Genomic DNA, 17,892 nt, shown 5'->3' with positions numbered 1-17,892 from the left:
TATTTTTGAATTTTGATTAATCTCTGGTTAGTGTTTTAAATCTAAAATACGCTCATTACAGTTAACCATAATAGTAGTTTCCAAACATAACTTCATGTCTTTCTAAGGACAATACAATTAAACCACAAACACAAAGCAATTTTAACCCTCCTCCAACTTACAAACCAAGATGATCTGCTACTGATTTACATGAAATCAATGCCATTAACCAAACCTCAATCTCATTTAATTAAATGGATGAAATCAAATTATATGAAAACATTGTGTAATTACGATTACAAATTGCAATGAAGAATAAATTAAGTCTATAGAAATGATAATTAAGAAGTTCAATTACGATCAGGATCAGCGAAAAAACTGTTGATAGTAGGCATGATCTGAGGGGCCTTGTTACGCACATATTTCCTTAGAGAATGCTCTGCATACTTCTCTCCTTCTGAATAGTTTTCCAGAATTCCAGCTGATCTGTTCTCCTTGTTCACCCTGTTTTATATCAATAATACAATATCAATACTTCGTCTTAGTATTATCTTAAGTTCATAACAATACTTTGATTTCAAGTTTATATTTACAAACTCACAAACACAAAGTTTCACTTTTCTTTCTCAATGTTAAAGAAGAACCAAATCTAGGATACTAATATAGGTGCGCTACACAGTCATCTATACATGTGTACTAACCAATCCAGCAGTCATTTTTTCTTGTTATGTGTTACACATTTAAGTATCACAAATTTTTGCATGGATCTCGTTATAATATGCGTCCAATATATGAGTTATATAACATAGCTAATACAAATTTAGAGAATGTTGGCTCGCTGTTTTGAAAGACGGTTTCTCACAAAAGTAATTGCAATAGTATTTATACGATTTTTTAATCATGACTCGGGCGACAACCAATACAGATTCGAGTCTAAATTTTCCCTTCAAGTTATGATTCAAGTGATCATTTACAAACTCAGAGAAACAACAAAACCTGTCTTTTTTCGCAAAGCTAAAGATTTAACATTGTAGGAAACTCGTTTCAGAAAACAAAAAGTACATGTTTCAAGTTCACACACAAATTTATTTCAATTGTGCAATTACCTACAACCTCACATAAGAAGCCCAAAGAGTCTGAGAATTTATAGTATATATAGCATTTGTACTATAGTTTGCTTTAGATTTGTAACGAATAGGCTATAAATTTTTGGCTTCTTTCAAAATTATCTTCTAATTCCAGAAAACAGATCCAATATTATGAGTGTATAACAAGGATTAAAGCAACACCTCTACAGTAGTAATTAAGCATAGAACGTAAAAAATCAAAAAACAGACCTGACTTCAGGATTAATGCAGATATTACGAACGAGCTGAAAGCCACAAATACCAACAGCAACTCCAACTGCAGCAAACAAAGGATATACCTGTTCCAGGACAACATATATTTCCATTATATTGTTACTTTGGTGACTTGAGTGCACCACGATGATGATGCCTAGTCAATATGCTCGAACACGGCAACAATGGGTAGGATAGTGCCTTGAACGAGGCAACGAAATTGCAAAGACAGTAAATGGGGTTAGATGAAGTGCTCGAACGAGTAGCAATAGTGCTTTCTTTGCTGCTGAAATGTTCTTATTCTTGATTGGGTTTTTGAGTCCAATCATTGGCATATCACATCTTACTATTATAAATAGGAGTTTCATTCTTACCCTAATTATCTATTCTGATGCTAAGACCTAAACACAATAGCCGTATCTCTTCTTCTAGTGTAATACTCTATGGTAAGAGTCTTTATGAACTCTATTGTTGTACTTATTTTCTACATTTGACTTTTTTACAATTCAATGTGTTATATTGATTATTTATATATTAAACTATATGCATCAAAAAATTATAAAAAGTTAAAATATTATGAAAGTATGTGATTGAACAATTCAAATAAGATCCCACTTGATTATATTTTTTCTTACACATTAACCACAATGTAATAAATATTTCAGAACGCATAGAGTATTACTTTTCGTTTCTAGTTCATAGATTATATTTTTTGTGAACAAAAGTCTCAATAGCTCTGTTCATGGGTGTTATTAATCCTACTTCATTTCAGCTATTAATAGTACTCTTATACATTTATACTCTCAAAGGATCATCTCGACTAAAACCATTGACGCATCAAACATACATACCGACGCCCGTTTAATTGTTCGCATTAAATAATGTTAAGGAGAATAATTTGTCCTGTAAATTTACAAGTTAATTTCCAAATAACGAAACTTTCATTATAAATATATATGTTTTTATATGATTTTCAATTACCACATTCGCAGATAATATTGTATAATTGAATTTTAAAAAGAAAATTAAATAATTTAAGTACAACGATCAATAATTTTAACTTTCTATTATCATACAAATTACTTAATTAATATCGACAATCAAACACGCAGAATCTAAAGATGGTTTTACGGTATATCAAATTATTATAAAAAAGAGAACAGGAAAAAAAATAATACCTCAGGTCTCAACCAACGATTGACAGAGGCCATACTAAGGGTAAATGGGCGCCGATGAGTCGCCGGAGAGAATAGCTTGAATCTGAAGTAAGGCCGCGTAAGGTTGTATTCGAGACGAGAGAAATTAGGAGTTTAAGGGCAGTTAAATTTGAAGATGTCAGGAATACTGCTGTCGCCCCGTCTGATATTGCATGTTGCTGAGAATATCAGTCAATGTTGCTCGATTTACGAGGAAATTGTTCGTTTCTACCAATCATTGAGCAACACGTACGTTGAAAAGTAGGTCTAATACTGCGGCAGCACATTGGAAATTCGCAAAATATGGGCGCCCATATCCATTAACCCAATCCTTATAATTCGCCACCCTTTTCATTTTTTCGCCACCCCCTAGTAAATTACCATATTGCCCTTGGTTTTTGAAAAAATTACAATTATGCCATTGAAGCTAAAATTTTCTATATAAACCACAATCACACTAAAAATACTCTCACTACAACTAAAAACCAACATACAAAAGCAAAATTTGGGAGCAAAAATTAAGTTCAATTCGGAATTTATCAATCGAGGTAAGTTATTTGTAATTAAATTTAATCACGGAAAAAAAAAATATATATATTATAGGAGTCGCCCAGATCTGGGCGACTGAACCGGGGTCGAGCCGCCCAGATTTGGGCGACTCCTATTATTTTTTATTTTTTTTTTTATTTTTATTTATTATTAAATAAATGTTTATGTTTTGTATATATAAAAATTTTTGTTTTTTAATTTTTTCCTTATATTTAGGAAAAATATATTTAAAGTTTGAAATTTAAAAAAAAAACCTGATTTTTATTAATAAATTAAGTTATTTGTAATTAAATTTAATCACGAAAAAAAAAAAAAAATTAAAGGAGTCGCCCAGATCTGGGCGACTGGACCCCGGTTCAGTCGCCTAATTTTAGGCGACTGAACCGGGGTCGAGCCGCCCAGATCTGGGCGACTCCTATAATTTTTTTTTTTTTTTTTTATTTTTTCCGTATGTATTTTATTAATTTTATTATTATTAATTTAATTATTATTATTATTGTATTGTTATTTTTGTTAATATTAAATATATGTTAATGTTATTATTATTAATATTATTATTATTATTATTGTGATTGTTAATTTTGTATTATTAAATATATGTTAATGTTGTTATTATTAATTTTATTATTATTATTGTTATTGTTATTTTTATTTATTATTAAATATATGTTTATGTTTTGTATATATTTTTTTTAATTAAATGTTAATAATTTTTTGTTTTTTTTTGTTATTTTTTTCCATATTTTATTTATGATTATTATGTATTTAGAAATATTATTATTTATAATATTGAATGAAACCGTAAAAAATTGTAGAAAATGGCTGGTAATCAAGGAAAAGGAAAGGGTTTTTTTAGGCAATTGTTGAGAGGTAATAGTTCTAGGCCTACCTTACTCAGAGGGGACCCGCATGAGAGAGGGGTCACGGGTTCTGCTAGGAGGGCTAGGCAGGAACAGGCGGCCAAACACAGTGAGGCCCAAAGGTCGAGTACGCTGAACCAAGTGCGTACTCATTTTGATGACCAGGCTGATAGCCTCCAGAGTAGTTGGGGGGTTTATAGTGATGATGATAATGATGCTGATGATGTTCAGTTCCAAGGTCCTGAGCCTGCCCCATTGGACTGGACTATAGTTCGTGGCCCCCAAGGCAGATTTGCCTGTGGCGGCCCTAGTTCTTCCGCGCATCTGAGCGTGCAGGAGGAAGTTTTGTCGATAATGAGCCGCCACGGGGCAGGCCCTCACAGTCCACTAACACAGACTGGTTAGTGACATCACCCCAGCCCGGGGGGCCGACAGATACGCGACTGATCCCTAGCTATGGCGGGCACATAGCTAAACTTATTTATGACGGATCCGAGCGTACGCCTCCGATTCTGGAGTGCCGTATTAGGAAGAGACCGGTGGAGTCCATCATCGGATTGAGGGATTTGTCCGTTGAGCTAGTCGATTTTCTACCTTCCACTTCCCTCGGTCGACTACCGGTCATTATGCACCAGCACATCGACTCTGCTTTGATATCGGCGTTCGTCGAGAGGTGGCAGCCGGATACGAACACCTTTCACATGCCCTGGGGAGAGATGACGATTATGTTGCACGACGTGCAACGCATATTGGGCATTTCTATTGATGGTTCTCTGCCGGCTGAGCCTTCGGAGGCGGAGTGGGAGGTTGGTATCACCAATCTGGTCGGCGAGCCTCTGTCTGAGCTTCGACGTAAAGGTTCATTCACCAGCGGATGCATAAGCGTTGCTGAACTGATGCGGCTGTGTCATAGGTCGCATGCCTTGGATACCCAGACCACAGCGTACTACATGGCTGTCATTGGCTCTACCTTGTTGGCGGATAAGACCAGGACTGGCATGCGACCTCACCCGATAGTTGTAGTCAACGACGATGAACAGGACGTGGCTTGGGGTGCGGTGACTTTGGCGTTCTTGTACAGGCAGCTCGGAATGGCATCTAGGGCTGGTTGCAAGACCATTGCTGGATGCCTCACATTGCTCCAGACATGGATCTATGAGTACTTCCCCGCTTTCCGCCCTCATCCTCGCCGAGATGATGTGCCAAACACGACTAGGGCGGAGATGTGGACGCCGAAGAAAGTAGGTCGTGAGCTGGACAGGTTGATATCATTCCGCAAGGTTCTGGACTCAATGACAGAGACTCAGGTATTTTACATTACATTTTGTCATGCATGTTGTTTTTTATCTGTAGGAAATTTGTTTTTTAACTTGGCCTGTAAGCAGGTTGAATGGACTCCCTACAATTGTGGAGCTGCTGCGTTGCTGCATGAGCACCCACGCACCACAGTCATCGGGGGTATCACCTGCTTTGATGTTGTGGAGGTGTATTTGCCGGAGCGGGCATTGCGACAGATTGGGTTCGTGCAGTCTATTCCTCCAGCTCCTATGAGACTAGCCAAGGCTCTTCGACCAGCACACGGAACCTACTCCGTGACCTTTCCTTCTTCTGCTGCTGCATTTGTGGAGGCGTGGAGTAGGTTCCCCTACAGTGGCCGCCTTGTTGAGCAGGGACTTCGACGGGCTGCTGTTCCTTCAGAGACTGAACCTAATTACGTTGAATGGTTCAGAGTTTGCTCGCACCCGTACATATCCCGAGACGAATTGCTGGCTTCCGGTCCTGGTCCTGGTCAGAGCAGATCTGATTACGTGAGTTTTATTATAAATTTTTTTTCAAGTTTCTTTTATTTAATGATTTAATAACGCACATTGTACTGTTGTGTTTTCAGTTAGCGAAAGAATGGGCCAGTCGATTCTCTCCAGTGGCAAGACTACCTACGCGGCTTGCGGATTTGAACTCCCGTCAACGACATGCGTTAGAAATATACCTTAATAATTGTAGAGAATTATATGATCAATGGCATACTGAATAGTCTGTACTGAAACTATTTTACATTATTTATTGCATTTAATTTCGTCAATGATTGCATTTAATTTACATAAATATACACACTAACCCACATCACACAAATACATGTATATTTGTCTACCAGCATTATAAATTCCTCCTATTAATCAAAGAAATAAATAAATTGTTAACAGCACACACTGTAGTATAATTATGGATTATATACAACTTTTAATGAATGTCGTGTATAAATTCTATGGAGTATCTAAATTTACAGCATCGTCAGCGGTGTTATTTGTTGGTGGGGGTGCCCCGCGTAGATTATTCCACAGCATAATCCTCGTAGTGAAATTTGTGTCAAGATCTTTCGCGAAATTGTCAGCTGCTTGTTTCCAACGTGGGTGGATCGGCGGCAGAGGGGATGAATCGTCGTTCATAAAAAGTTGAACAAAATGATTTCGATTAACTAAAAGTATATGTATTAGTTCATAAGAAACGTTGCTGCAGAATAGAAAGCCATCGGTGCATCGAACCAGTGCATGAAAGGAGCAGGTCCATCGGTGTGTGAACCTACTCTGAATATTGACTCGTCTAGTGACTCATGAGATAGATACAAAGTTAGGTATTGCGCTCTGTTCATTTGCATTTCCATACTCATAGCACGTCTTAAAATAGGCCATGCTTCCTCGCCTCCCAGCTCTGTGACGGCAATTGCTCTAAATCCACAGTTACCATCACCTAACACATCAATCCAGTCGAACAAATAAGGAGGAAGCATGAATGGGATGTAATCAGGCCATGGAAACTGTGAGAAATCACGACCTCCTGGATCATCTACAATAAATGTAAATTAAGTTAATATAACCACAATAACAAATAATTAATGAAAAAAACTAAAAATTAATTCAATTACCGGATAAGTTGAAACTGAACTTAATTCCTACTGAAGATTGCGTCTCTCGGCCACTAGATCTGCCACTTGATCTCCCGCGGGAAGAAGATCTAGACCCTCGACCACGAGAAGATGATCGGCTATATTCAAATGAACTTTTTCTCCTTCTCATGGTTTTACTAGTGCTTGGTCTTCCCTTTCTCGGTGGACTAGCGTAAGGCTCAGGTATATCCGCACCATCTGGGTGTAATTCATATTCAAGTACCTCAGCCATTCGGCGAACAAAAGCGGGATCAGATTTAAGGACTTCATCGACCAGAGATTGAAAGTACTCTTTGTCATTGGCGTTCGCGTTTCGTACTTCTTCATTGGGTTCGTCTCCTACCTCTGTGTACCTCAAAGTACTCCAGAATTCATGAATGTCATCCAAGTACAAAGCACCATGTGATCCAATTTTTATTTGTAAATAACATGCACACGGCAATCCATGGGTTTTTAGAAGTACACAACCGCATTTGTTCAATGCAAAATCACCCAGTTCTAACATGCGGTTAAACTCATTCTGGATCTGCTCCAAGGCATAGAGAGACACGTGGCGATATAGAGGTCTAAAGAAATACTGTCGTAGCGTTCTTGGTACAGAAGTCATGGATTCCTGTAGCGATTGTCGGATTTTAGCTTGTTGATTTGTAATCTGTGCGTGTGCCCTTTTGAAAAGGGTATCGAATGAGCTATTACCGCTACTAAGGTAATACTTAAAAGACGAGTGTTGGCTTTCCACTCTGCTGGTAGTATGGTTACCCAAGTGTAAACAATCATTCGTCCACGCACGCACAAATTTCTCTCTAAGTGGAATCCATGTTCCAGTCAAATACCGAACGACCCTTCGGTTCCTAACCGACCACGTACTGACGATCCCTTCCCATCTCTTTTCATATTCCCGGATTGTAGCACTTTCAACCAAGGGGTTCCATCTACTTTTCCTAAATATCTGCCCTTGTTGATTTTTCTTGCCGCCGCACAACTTGTCCACCATGTTCTCAACATCGTTGCCAATATGCCAGGTGCATAACAAATGACGTACATCTACATTAAACAAAACAGTGAACGTAATTAAGACATTATCAATAGATATAACCACAATAATGAACTCACAAAGCGTTTTTACCTGGGAAGACGTCACGAATAGCTGCAGATAAACCTTCGTCACGATCGGTTACAATGACGCTAGGAGTCTGAGCACTGCCGAAAATATCTCTCAATCCCTGCAGCACCCACGAGTACGACACAGCCGCCTCATCTCGCATCAAACAAAACGCAACCAAGAAGTTGTGATTTGTTGGCGTCATTCCGATGACTTCACATAGTGGCCACTTTGATTTGTTCGTTTTGTACGTTGTATCTATCAGCACAACATACGGCCACGTACGTATCATTTGGATTGAAGTAGGATTTGCAATTAAAAGTCTGCTCAAGTGCCCGTCATTATCCAACTCTGTCCAGACCACATAATTATGTTCTGTGGCCATATGAAGACAGTGTTGAAGGGGAGTCCTGCCCTCCATTTCATCTCTCCTTATTGATTGCCTAATATTATATATCTGATTCATACTAGCATAAAAACCAGGAAAATTATCTCTAATAGAATTCATAATAAAGGCCGGTTGCATTCCGGTTGCACTAAGCTGTCGTATGTGCTCCCGAATATCTACATTAATCCTCGCCCTTACATGACCATCTCTGTACACCAAGAACGGGTGGTTATGTTTTCCCTTTACACCAGGACACACCCTTACCGTCCAAGGTCTTTCTCCTGGTTTACGACTACTTCCTACAATCATAAATTTACACCCACAACTCCTACTTTTAGAACCAGGTCGGGCAGCATTATCTACATTATCTACATCACCCCTAAGTTTACCATAGCGGTGACATCTTAAATAACAACTAACTCTGGAACGTCCTTCTTTCTTTTTATAAGAAGCACGTGTAAATAGAAAACCGATTGTAATTGCTATTGCATCGGCCCAACTATGTAACTCATCTATGGAGATAAATTCCCTATCCGTAACAAAGCGACCGGAGTAGTCTACGTTGTCTCCAAAATTTTCAAACTCCTGCACATTTGAAATGATATAAATTAAGTACATTAATGACTACAATAATAATATTTGGATTAATAATAACAACAACAACAACAATAATAATTTTAATAATAATAAAAACATTACGTTAACAAAAAAAATTTAAAAACATTTAAAATAAATAAATAATGACAAGAAAAATAATAACAATAATAATAATAGTTATAACAATAATAAATAAATAAATAATTATAACAATAATAAATAAATAAATAAATAATAGTTATAACAATAATAATAATAACAATAATAATAATAATAATAACAACAAATACAACAATAATAATAATAATTATAACAATAATAAATAAATAAATTACGTAAATTAAAATATTAAAAAATTTTAAAAATAAAAATATCAACAATAAAAATTAAAATAATGACAACAACAATAATAATACTAACAATAATTATAAAAATAATTTAAAATTACATTAATACGTAATTTTTAAAAAAAAAAAAAAAAAAAAAAAAAAAGCAGTCGCACAGATCTGGGCGACTGAACCATGGTCCAGTCGCATAAAACTGGGCGACTGAACCATGGTTCAGTCGCCCAGTTTTGTGCGACTGGACCATGGTTCAGTCGCCCAGATCTGTGCGACTAGACCATGGTTCAGTCGCCCAGATTTGTGCGACTTGTTTTTTTTTTTTTTTTTTTCCTTCGAACGGCAATTTTACGTACCGCATCCGACTCATAGTCGCTTTCGTTAGCCATATTCAACCAACTACGCCTTACAACTTCATTAACACTTTTTAGAGAGATAGTACCAGTTTTTAGTGAGATAGTACCGTGTTTCAATTCGTATTTCAAACGCATCTCAGAGTTCGATATATATAGACAAATCATCCTCATTAAATTCTTAATAGTGTTATTAAGCGTGATTTACATTTATTAAGCGTGATTTACATTTATTAATTATTTTTCAACTCCAATGGCATTTTTGTAATTCTTTTAAATCCAGGGGCAATTAAGTAATTTTGGAGGGGGTGGCGAAAAAATAAAAGGGGTGGCGAAAAATAGCAACACCCATCCATTAATTCCAACTTGCAATGCTTTCCTATGCATTTAGCCGCCCATTTGTGTTTCTTGATTGCTTCTACTTTCATCTAGAATGCCCTTTTTCAAAAAACATTTCTTCTAGAAGATTGGATACTCCTCTCTTTGTCCCCTGGGGCGTGGGCCATGACTTTTACAATCCTTGAAAAAAAATAGGCATAAAGGTGTCTATAAAGATGCAAGATCGATAAGATGAAAATGTAAGATAACGTTATTAATGAGAATTAAATACAAAAAAAGAGCTATAATAAAAAATTAGAGATGTAGTAAATTTCATAGAATATCAATAATAAAAAATGAATTATAATAAAAAATAGTGATATAGTAAATTTTTATAGAATATTAATAATGAAAAACGTAACTAAAGCCATGAGATAAAAACCAATAAATTGTTGTTTAGGTCAAAAAACTATTACATTAATAAAATTTATATAGTAAAAAAATTCAGATAAATATTAAAGTAGTTTTCAAAAAAATTATTAGTCATTTTGGTTCACAGTGTTGATTATGTTTAGTAACTTACAAAATAATTAATAAAAGTAATCATGAAATAATTTCATTTCGTATCCTATCTTCGAATTAGAATTAGTTATCGACTTTGGTTCACAATGGCTTATAACTCAATATATCATTCGTCCTTGTCTAGTTCTAGTACTACACTAAAGTAGACCTATTATTTAAGTGGAAAAAATTCAATTAAAGATTATTTTATATTATTTTAAAAATTAAATTTTATTTTTATCGGAGTAAATATTGTTTTTCTCTATGTAATGTCTTTTTTTTTGCATAATAAAATTAAATAAATTTAGATTTTATAATCCTTTTTATTCACCTAAATCCAATTTGTTTTATAAATCTAAAGTATTTATGTTATTTTTCAATTATATTATTTTGATCAGTTTTGAAGTAGCTTTTGCACTTCTAAATCCAAAGACCAAACTTTCCCTTTTTATCTTATCTCGTTTTCTATCTTTGCGTAAGATCAAATCAATCATTTATTACGTTTTCATTTGAAAATCCAGAAGGGTATGTCCATGTGGTCGGCCCTGAAATTTTAGGAGCTCAAAATGAAAAATAAATTATTGACCCTAATTATAAATATATATTTATAATTACAAATTTATAATATAAAAAAATGTTACATGCCAATGATAGAACTCGATATTATCGGCTTTTTGTTTGATAATCATGCATTTATAATTCAATAATTAGTAAATAAGATAATAGTTATTATTGGCTCTTCTTGTCCTTGCTTAGGACCGAGACCGACATGAATTTAATTATTCTTCTAAAAGCCCAACATCTTAATTCCTAATTCAAAAATCTTAGTAGCAAACATCAGTCGATCATATAATATTTTCATCAAATCTCTCCATTTGAACCACTTGCAATAATCCTATGCTTGTGCATCGTATCGGAGTATTCTATCTTCCACTCTCATAGGAATACACCGAATCAACATAGCCATTTAAGTCATAAATTTACAAAGAATTCACCATTTACGCCGCATTTTTTCAACATGAGGCAATTTCATAGGATTTGTGCGGTAAATTTATATGACCCATCTTGTTTGCCATGAAATTAACCAACATTTTTGCGAGCACGTTCTCGCCAAGAGCCTTGTTGCTTCGAAAGCACCTGTAGTACAATTAAATTTTGTGAGTTGTGACTCTTACCATCGTATATCAAAACTACAATAACACGTGCCACATTACATTCACAAACATACCTTCTCACTAATGAGACTACTAGCAGGGTCATCATCACTAGTAGATCCCTTGTTTTCGTTCGCGTACTTGTTCTCACTCATTCCCTCTTCTCCAGTTTCAGATGTGTATAACGGGAAGGGTGCGGGTATTCCAAATATAGCTTGGTCATGAGCATTCTCTATTTCATCCTCTCTTTTAGCCTTCGAAATGACAAGAAAAGTTTCCCCAAAAAATGAATCCACTACAACAGATATAGTTTTGCATATACAATCTTTAAAAATTCACATAAACAGCAAAAGAAATATTGACAACATGCAAGAGTACCTCTAAAGAAGTGAATCGAAAGCTTCGACCAATATACTTCACAAGTGTTGTGTCATCGTCGGCAGCTACAGACAGGATGAAAATGCACTTAGCTTTTTAGACCATTGCATCATAAGCATGCATAACAAGTCCAAATTGAACAGGAGAAAAACAAAGTGATAGGCTGATAATAGCACACAAAAAGCAACATAGAAACACTTATCGACAATTCTGATAAGTCCTTGTTTACTGTTATCCCAAGGAGTCTACTATAAAGGTCATTAATTTTACCTTCAATTTCTTTGTCATCTACAGGGGCATCTTTGTTGAAGTCAAACCGTTCCCATTGCGAGCCGCTACCTAAATTAGTATCCTTTTGAGCTACAGTAAAGAAAAGTAAACAAAATTAGATTCCTCAGCTAAGCTAAAAAAAAAGCTCAAAAACAATAAACAGGTACTTTAGTGAATCAAAGGCCAATTCATATCCAAAACTACTGCTCATATCCCCTTCGTGTTTTCATCTTCCTACGAATCTGTAGCCGAGAGTAAAAAGGAATTACTGCTCAACTCATGCGCAAGTCTATTTCAAGTATAGCCCAAGAGTACAGGTTTACTGGTCTCACTTTCTCCCGGCAACATCTCGCTAGGGTGAAAAAGATTTCAGAACCATGAACAAATTTTTGTAGGAAAGGAGAATATCTTCCAAGTATTTTAGGGAACTTTTTATTAAATTATTTACTTCCTAGTTTAGATTGTTAATTCTTGTATAAATAGAGGTAGTAAGTATCATCATAATTCAATACAAACGGTATTCAAAACCCCAAACAAAGTCTAATTCCGCATAATTAAATTCTTCAATTTCGGCAAAACCAAATGCTCATAGATAGTCAATTTAGAGAGTCCCTAAAGTGTGAGCCACAAGCCATGGGATTTGAGAGGCACTAGTCCCACTCATCCAAAATAGATGAGCAACAATGTCTCACGAACCTAGATTTCTTCATCAAAGGAAAAGAATGAACTTTTCAATTGAGGTGGTTTTGCATTCCCGCCAAAACTGCTTATAAAGCTGGGATTTGGAAACCGGGCAAGACTCATGAGCAAGACCATGTCTGCAACGTAGCAACTCTCAGAGATCAAGACTCAAAACATCTAGGTGGCTAACAAAGAATCAACAAATTTGCAATTTTGATGGCCCAAGAGCCACAACCTAAAGTGATACTAAGCTATTGCCAACGTCAAAAAACCTTTATAATTGTGGTGATTTAAAGGTTTTGAAAACGTTCATGAAGGTTTCGGATATGGAACAAGAAATAAAGAGGGGGAGTCTATTTTAGCTTCTCTGCAAGCATACGATAAGTTAGTACGTAACATATGGTATAGATTATATAAAGCATTAAAATCATTTGATGACTTGTAGAAGTGAGGTTATGTTACCCAAATTGAGATTTTTTGACAAAGAAAAATGATAGGAAAATTCCCTAAGCTATAATGTCATACTAGGCAAATGTCTAGTCACGTAACACAAAGTAATAGTTCTCGATGTTTGTATGCAACCAAAACCACACAAGAATAAAATCTAACGATAAGGAAGAATTATATAATGAAACCTAAAATAAAGAAATCTGTAATTTTTTGTTAGAAGTCGTTAGGATGGAATTAAATTTGGACAAAGATGAAAGTTGTATCATTCATGCGACCAAAAGTATTCTAGGAAAAGCGAAAGGCTATATAATACTGAAAAAGGACATGACGTAGTGGGATGAGGAAGTCAAAACCACAATAAAGAAAAAGAAAGAATGTTATTTAGCTTTTGGAATAGGAGTAAGGAGAACATTGCATAATGCAAGGTAACTAAAGCCCAGAAAAAACATGTATTGCATGTGGCAAAGTTAAAATAATATGAAGAGGCATACATTAAGTAGGACTCGAATAAGCGGACACATATATTTATAGGGTGGCCAAAAGGAGAAAGGGAGGTTCTTACTTCTTAGTAAAATAAAGTGTGTCAAGGATAAACAACAAGAAATTCTTATTGAAGATGAAGATATCAAGGACAAATGGAGGGAGTACTTTGACAAGTTGTTGAGTGGGTGTTAAAGAAGGGCAATAAAAGACATCTAGATGGAATGAGTGGAAGAGTAAAAGGAATTTATGAAAGGAATGAACAAAGTAGAGATGCAAAATACTTTGAAGACATGAAGAAAAAGTAAGTAGTGGGTCTTGATGGAACTCTTGTAGAGAAAATGTTGTGGGTAAATTGGATTGAACAGGGTAATTAACCTCTTTAATAAGATGTAGAGAACAAATTAGATGCCAAAAGACTAGAGAATAAGCAAGATAGTAACTATCTATATAAGCAAAAGCGATGAACAAGAGGCTTTTAGCTACAAGAAAAGTAAGCTTATACGTCAAACATATGGAAAAGGGTGATTAAACACTACTAGCGAAAATTCATATGCATTCCAAAATTTTAAGGCACAACTATCTACAATGGAAGTTATCCATCTAATGCGACAACAAATGTAATGTTACAGGTAAAGAAAAAGAATTTGCACATGATTTTATTTATTTGGATAAGACGTGTGACAAAATATCAAGCATAGTGCAAAAAATGCGGTAATGGTTGCAAATTGCAATCGTGGTAATGAAACGATAATGCAAGGGAGTGATGCGGTTATCATGAGACCTAAATGTCAATCAAAACCATGAGATATCCCTTGATATGGACTGAAACACAGTTTTTTACACCTTTACAACGCAGAAAATATCTTTATTTAAAAAAAAAAAAGAACTTTACAATGTGTCTAATGGGATGGGATGCTGACTTATTTTTGCACTCTAATACCACGTATAATCTTTACAGGATTATGGAGAAAAAAAAAGGTACGCTAAATAACTACTTAAATACGTCATTATAGACTAAGATATATATGAGGATTTATAAACAAATGAGAAGCGTATGAAGATTTCTAAACACAATTGTTATACATCAAGATTCTGCTTAGCTCTTTCTTGTTACCAGCGATTTTAGATGAATTTATGTTGAAACACAAATGATTTGAACCCACAAATTAATTGCAATTTATTTGAGAAAGGTTAAATAGTGCAGTCATGATTCATAAATATTAAGTGAAATAAGATTGAACAAAACACATTTTACACACATTTTACACATACAAGTCTACACAGCCCGGAGAGAAAATATAGGTAGCACTATAGTAAAGAGCAAAGATAGCAAATTTTTTTCTTGGACTACGTAAAGATCATTCACTAGGTGATTAGTGTTATAGCCACTAACTTGATTGGTGAAAAAAGTCAAAGGAATAATCTATTATAGATCCAAACAGCATATCAGAATTTAATGGGTAGACACAATTCCTTAGGTGACTTTCCTTGACCTCTAATAAGGTCAAATTTATCAAGTTAATTCAATCAATGAATTGATTAGCTATGACACAGAAAAACATCACAGATTAAAGGCTCAGCAAATGGTCAAAATATCAACCACAATCCAGTTCCAATCTTCTAGTCCGACCATTTGTATTTCATATGAAGTGCACAAGCAAACTAACTATACTCTTGTACATGCTCTACAGTCTACACTAGCTAAAAGCAGATCCATTTCCAGATCAAGATAGCAAACAGAGGTCAGGTAATACCTGTTTGTGAAAGCTGAAGTTTCATCTTAGCTTTGACTCTTTCAGCAGGTGTCTATTAAGATCAAGTAAAGAATGAAGTATTATCATTCACACAACAAAAACATTTTAAAAAAATTTTAAAAAAATCTCAACAGCAACCAATGAATGCCAGTACACGTGTAAAAGGGAGACGAATATGTACAAAAAAAGCAGGGAAGACACAATAAGTCTGAATTCCTTACTTACGCCCATCGACACGGGAGAAGCAAACGTATAGGAGCTTTGAACCCTCGATTGAATCTTCTTCGGGATGGGATCTCATCTCACAAAATCCAAAATCCCTGGCTTGCTCTAGAGCAATCGTAGCATCAAACATATTGAATGATTCATTCTAAACTCATTTTTGAAAAGCCAATCACTACATCAAACATATTAAGCAATTCCTTCGACCGTATGAAGGGAGACAATTGTGTAAAAAGGCAATCAAACCCATCAAAAAGCCCAATCATAACATCAAACATATTTAGCAATTCCCCTACCGATGTTCTTCCTTCATAGTAGGTCAACCCCAAGCACATAACATATAGACAAGGCAAAAGGCAACAGTGAAGTCAAGCGTTGAGAATGTCCAATGTTGATGCTATAACCTAAAGGCAGCAGGAAAAAATAGAGTAAACTAAACTGAAACCATCAAAATGATTATTTACAATCTCAGGCAACGCCAGACTTTGTCAAGCATGCTACTCATAGATGATAGAACGGTGCTTTCAGACGAAAAATTGTAGACGGAATGGCAGAAGGAATGCATCCTATCCACTCATTACAGATTGCATATTCACATCATAATCATGTATAACAGAATCTTAAACTTAAACCTTGCCTGTATTTAGCTAAGCATTAGACTCCTTGATGCAAACCTAAATAACTAAATAAATACATATAGCCAAGAAAACTCAAAAATTCTGCTCGCAACCTCCATTGATAAAGTAAGGTATTGTGTCTTCCACACATTCTCAGACCCTAATTATAGTTTCTACAGGACGGATGATGATAACATGATCACAAAAATTCTAACTAATGCATGAATTGAATCAATTCAAAAATAGCTTCAAAAGTGAAAACCACATACCATATTATCATACCCATCAATGAACTTAGCATAATCAACTGTGCCATTACCACTCTCCTTCACCATTTTCGTATCTCTACCACCACCATCTCTTCTTCTTTCCGACCTCTTTCGATCCGTGGGCGAGAAACTCCTACTCCTACTCCTCCTCCCTCTACTCCTCTTTCTCCTTCTCTCTCGACTTGATGATCGATATCGTCTTCTAGACCCATCTCTATCCTCATCACAACCGCCATTTCTCCTTCTACTCCTCAAATTCTTCTCTCTATCTCTACTTGTACTTCTCTTTCTCCTCTCTCGACTTCTACTTCTACTCCTACTTCTCCTTCTTCTTTCGCTGCTTCTACTTCTCAAATTCTTCTCTCTGCTACTACTTCTCCTTCTATCCTTATCCCTAACCCTAATTTTATCAGTGGAGGAAAAGGGTTCCTTCTTCTTGAGCTTATTTTGGATATTCTCAATCTGGGATTTCTTATCAACCTCGATTTCTTTTGTTTGGGTTGATGCTCTAACGAAATTGCTCATAAATGAGGAAGAAGAAGAAGGTAAGGCAGAACCTCTGGAAGGTGGATCATTGGCTGTTGTTGTGGCGGAGGAAAATCCAAGTCCTTGTTTAAATCGGGCTGCCCCACCTCCTTTGCGGGTCAATTCTTCGTAGAGTGCCGCCGCTTTCTCTTCCTCCATTGTAGAAGTATTCCTCTTCAATTGAATTTCTTCCGGGGGGAAAAATTAAGAAATAAACCACTTTGTTGTTGGAGTATATCTTAATGTGAATATGTGATATTGGACTATGGGCATAGAGGAGCGAAGAGTATGACTCAAAATGCTCTTATGTATGAAAATTTAAGGAACATTTCTCATCAAAAAGTTGTACATACTCTCACAAACATAAACATTGTTGTAAATGAGCTATGACAATAAAGAAGAAACAAATACAAAATAAATGTAAAGATAAATCCCAAAAACAGAGCACACCAATTGAGAAGAGAAAACACAAGAAATATACGGTATCTAATGATACCTTCCCCTCAAAACAAGTATCTTATTATTAATATACTCAACAATGCATTAATGACTCACCTACAAACT

General features: G+C 35.5%; 3 protein-coding genes across 3 annotated transcripts; 1 reads left to right on the top strand and 2 right to left on the bottom strand.

Annotated features, from left to right (window-relative positions):
- Positions 1–204: 204 nt before the first annotated feature.
- Positions 205–2,759, bottom strand: LOC130797884 (uncharacterized). Its single transcript, XM_057660669.1, has 3 exons — positions 2,498–2,759; positions 1,317–1,405; positions 205–483 (listed from the first exon to the last, which is right to left on the bottom strand). Exons 1-3 carry the CDS (start codon positions 2,528–2,530, stop codon positions 330–332), a joined length of 276 nt encoding a protein of 91 aa, XP_057516652.1. The 5' UTR covers positions 2,531–2,759; the 3' UTR covers positions 205–329.
- Positions 2,760–4,550: 1,791 nt separating this feature from the next.
- LOC130797966 (protein MAIN-LIKE 1-like) lies at positions 4,551–6,137 on the top strand. The gene is made up of 3 exons (XM_057660772.1): positions 4,551–5,231; positions 5,310–5,732; positions 5,813–6,137. Exons 1-3 carry the CDS (start codon positions 4,551–4,553, stop codon positions 5,954–5,956), a joined length of 1,248 nt encoding a protein of 415 aa, XP_057516755.1. The 3' UTR covers positions 5,957–6,137.
- A 5,059-nt stretch (positions 6,138–11,196) lies between these two features.
- Positions 11,197–17,631, bottom strand: LOC130798264 (pre-mRNA-splicing factor CWC25). Its single transcript, XM_057661187.1, has 6 exons — positions 16,804–17,631; positions 15,696–15,747; positions 12,328–12,417; positions 12,058–12,122; positions 11,754–11,933; positions 11,197–11,662 (listed from the first exon to the last, which is right to left on the bottom strand). Exons 1-6 carry the CDS (start codon positions 17,485–17,487, stop codon positions 11,606–11,608), a joined length of 1,128 nt encoding a protein of 375 aa, XP_057517170.1. The 5' UTR covers positions 17,488–17,631; the 3' UTR covers positions 11,197–11,605.
- Positions 17,632–17,892: the final 261 nt, after the last annotated feature.

This window comes from Amaranthus tricolor, chromosome 13 (genome assembly GCF_026212465.1).
Source record: "Amaranthus tricolor cultivar Red isolate AtriRed21 chromosome 13, ASM2621246v1, whole genome shotgun sequence".
NCBI lineage: Eukaryota > Viridiplantae > Streptophyta > Magnoliopsida > Caryophyllales > Amaranthaceae > Amaranthus > Amaranthus tricolor.
Note: the sequence above shows the minus strand (reverse complement) of the source record. Positions and strands in the feature narration are given on the sequence as shown.